The 2,500-nt window shown below is 51.0% G+C and overlaps 1 protein-coding gene across 3 annotated transcripts in view; it reads right to left on the bottom strand.

Moving 5' to 3' along the window:
* The window catches only part of slc8a4a (solute carrier family 8 member 4a), a 130,520-nt gene that overhangs the window by 14,120 nt on the left and 113,900 nt on the right, over positions 1 to 2,500 (bottom strand). For all 3 annotated transcript variants that reach the window (XM_042092591.1, XM_042092592.1, XM_042092593.1), the window contains one exon: positions 537 to 643. In XM_042092591.1, the coding sequence (XP_041948525.1) occupies positions 537 to 643 (107 nt within the window). The remainder of the gene's footprint in view (positions 1 to 536; positions 644 to 2,500) is intronic.

The following is a 2,500-nucleotide window of genomic DNA, read 5'->3' as shown; positions in this document are numbered from 1 at the left end:
CACAAGGCTTAGGGAGGTGAATCAGGACAGACGCTATATAATTTATACTGGAGGAGATGAACTCGACTAAGGAGACCCTTCAACACACACTCACTGTGGAAATGCTCCCTCTCTCACACACACACACACACCAGTACTCTTGGATATCGGACAGAAACACGATAATACACACACATACGCTCCATGCACGCTCCATGCACGCTCACACACACACACAGACACACAGACACACACACACACGCACACACGCACACACACACAGGCAGGCTAACTCTTCTACTCTGGTATCCAATCAAAATGTGCTATGCTGTGGTGGCCCAATGCTTTCATTTTTAATATGTCCTCTCTCACTCCTGAAAGCAGAAAATGAGGAAGTTATGTTCTGTCTGCTCTGTGTGTGTGTGTGTGTGTGTGGGGGGGGGGGGGGGGGGGGGGGGGGGGTTATGCGTGTGTGTATATGTGTGTGTGTGTGTGTGTGTGCGTGGAGCATATGTGTGTGTGTGTGTGTGTGTGTGGAGCATATGTGTGTGTGTTACCGTGCTTCTGTCCGATCTCCAGTAGTACTGGTTCCCCCAGGTGAATGGTGAAGGTTTTATTCTTCTCATACTCCTCATCATCGATCACCTTCACCTCCAGAATCTTCCTGTAGGGAGAAAGAGAGGGGGGGCAGATGGAGGGGGGCAGATAGAGAGGGGGCAGATAGAGGGGGGGCAGATGGAGGGGGGCAGATAGAGAGGGGGCAGATGGAGGGGGGCAGATAGAGAGGGGCAGATAGAGAGGGGGCAGATAGAGAGGGGGCAGATGGAGGGGGGCAGATAGAGAGGGGCAGATAGAGAGGGGGCAGATAGAGAGGGGGCAGATGGAGGGGGGCAGATAGAGAGGGGGCAGATAGAGAGGGGGCAGATGGAGGGGGGCAGATAGAGAGGGGGCAGATGGAGGGGGGCAGATAGAGAGGGGGCAGATAGAGAGGGGGCAGATGGAGGGGGGCAGATAGAGAGGGGGCAGATAGAGAGGGGGCAGATAGAGAGGGGGCAGATGGAGGGGGCAGATAGAGAGGGGGCAGATAGAGAGGGGGCAGATAGAGAGGGGGCAGATGGAGAAGGATCAATTATTTTTTTAATTTTGATTTGCACTTAAACACCAGGAAGTGGAGAGGAGGGGAATTATGGATGGAAAGAGGGAGGGAGGGAGAGAAGAGCGCACACACACGCACACACACACACACACACACACACACACACACACACACACACACATTATGGATGGAAAGAGGGAGGGAGGGAGAGAAGAGAGAGAATATTGTAGGATGGAGGGAGAGAGTGGGAGAGATGACCCAACACTGCTATAATCTGAGAGCAGAAGAATGGGTCCCAACAACTAATTACCTCACAGAGAAGCCCATTACCAGGGGTGGGATACAAACATGCGCACACACACGCACACACACACACACACACACACACACACACACACACACACACACACACACACACACACACACCAGAGCTAGTGAGAGGAGCAGAGCGCTAGTGAGTGCACTTAATCCCACTGATCTCTTTAGTTTTATGTGTATTGATGTCGCCAAGCTTGTTCGTTGTTGCACTATCGGTGTTTTTAGTCTTTTATGTTCTATGAGTGAAATATATTGCCGTTGCGCTTAGTTCTTTGGGATTTAAGCTTTCTGTTTAAGGTGACAATTCGGCTTGTAGATTATTTCTCCCTCTTTTAAATTGGAGCGAGTGTGGAGCGATTTCACTGGAGCGGGAGGATTTTTAAGGGCCGTTTCACACCGGGTGCGTGGCGTGAGCGTCTCAGCTGCGTGGCGTGAGCGTTTTTATCTCGGCTCCCATGGTAACAGCTTAGAGCATGCACACCGCCTGCGTGACACACACGTCTCAGGCGGCTCCCATGGTAACAGCTTAGAGCTGCACACCGCCTGCGTGACACACACGTCTCAGGCGGCTCCCATGGTAACAGCTTAGAGCTGCACACCGCCTGCGTGACACACACGTCTCAGGCGGCTCCCATGGTAACAGGTTAGAGCTGCACACCGCCTGCGTGACACACACGTCTCAGGCGGCTCCCATGGTAACAGCTTAGAGCTGCACACCGCCTGCGTGACACACACGTCTCAGGCGGCTCCCATGGTAACAGGTTAGAGCTGCACACCGCCTGCGTGACACACACGTCTCAGGCGAGGCTCGAGCCGGGCCGAAAAGAAATAGGACTCAAGCATGTTGGAAACATTTCCATTCAAAACAGTCAAGAAAAAAATGAGGTGAGAAAAAGAGCCGTTTTAACTCACTGAGTGCCAAAGATGTAATATTACGTTTTTAGCTTTTTTTTTTTAATTACGAAACTAGACACTCTAACACACCTTATATGTGATTTTGGGAACTCTGTGATGAATGGAAATGAAATATATGACTATCGAAAACTCAAGAAAATGCACAATCTGGACATTTTATCTGGACATTTTATCATAACTCGGTTGCCGCTT

This window comes from Alosa sapidissima, chromosome 5 (genome assembly GCF_018492685.1).
Source record: "Alosa sapidissima isolate fAloSap1 chromosome 5, fAloSap1.pri, whole genome shotgun sequence".
NCBI lineage: Eukaryota > Metazoa > Chordata > Actinopteri > Clupeiformes > Clupeidae > Alosa > Alosa sapidissima.
The sequence above is the reverse complement of the archived record's forward strand: the minus strand, read 5'-3'. Positions and strand labels throughout refer to the sequence as shown.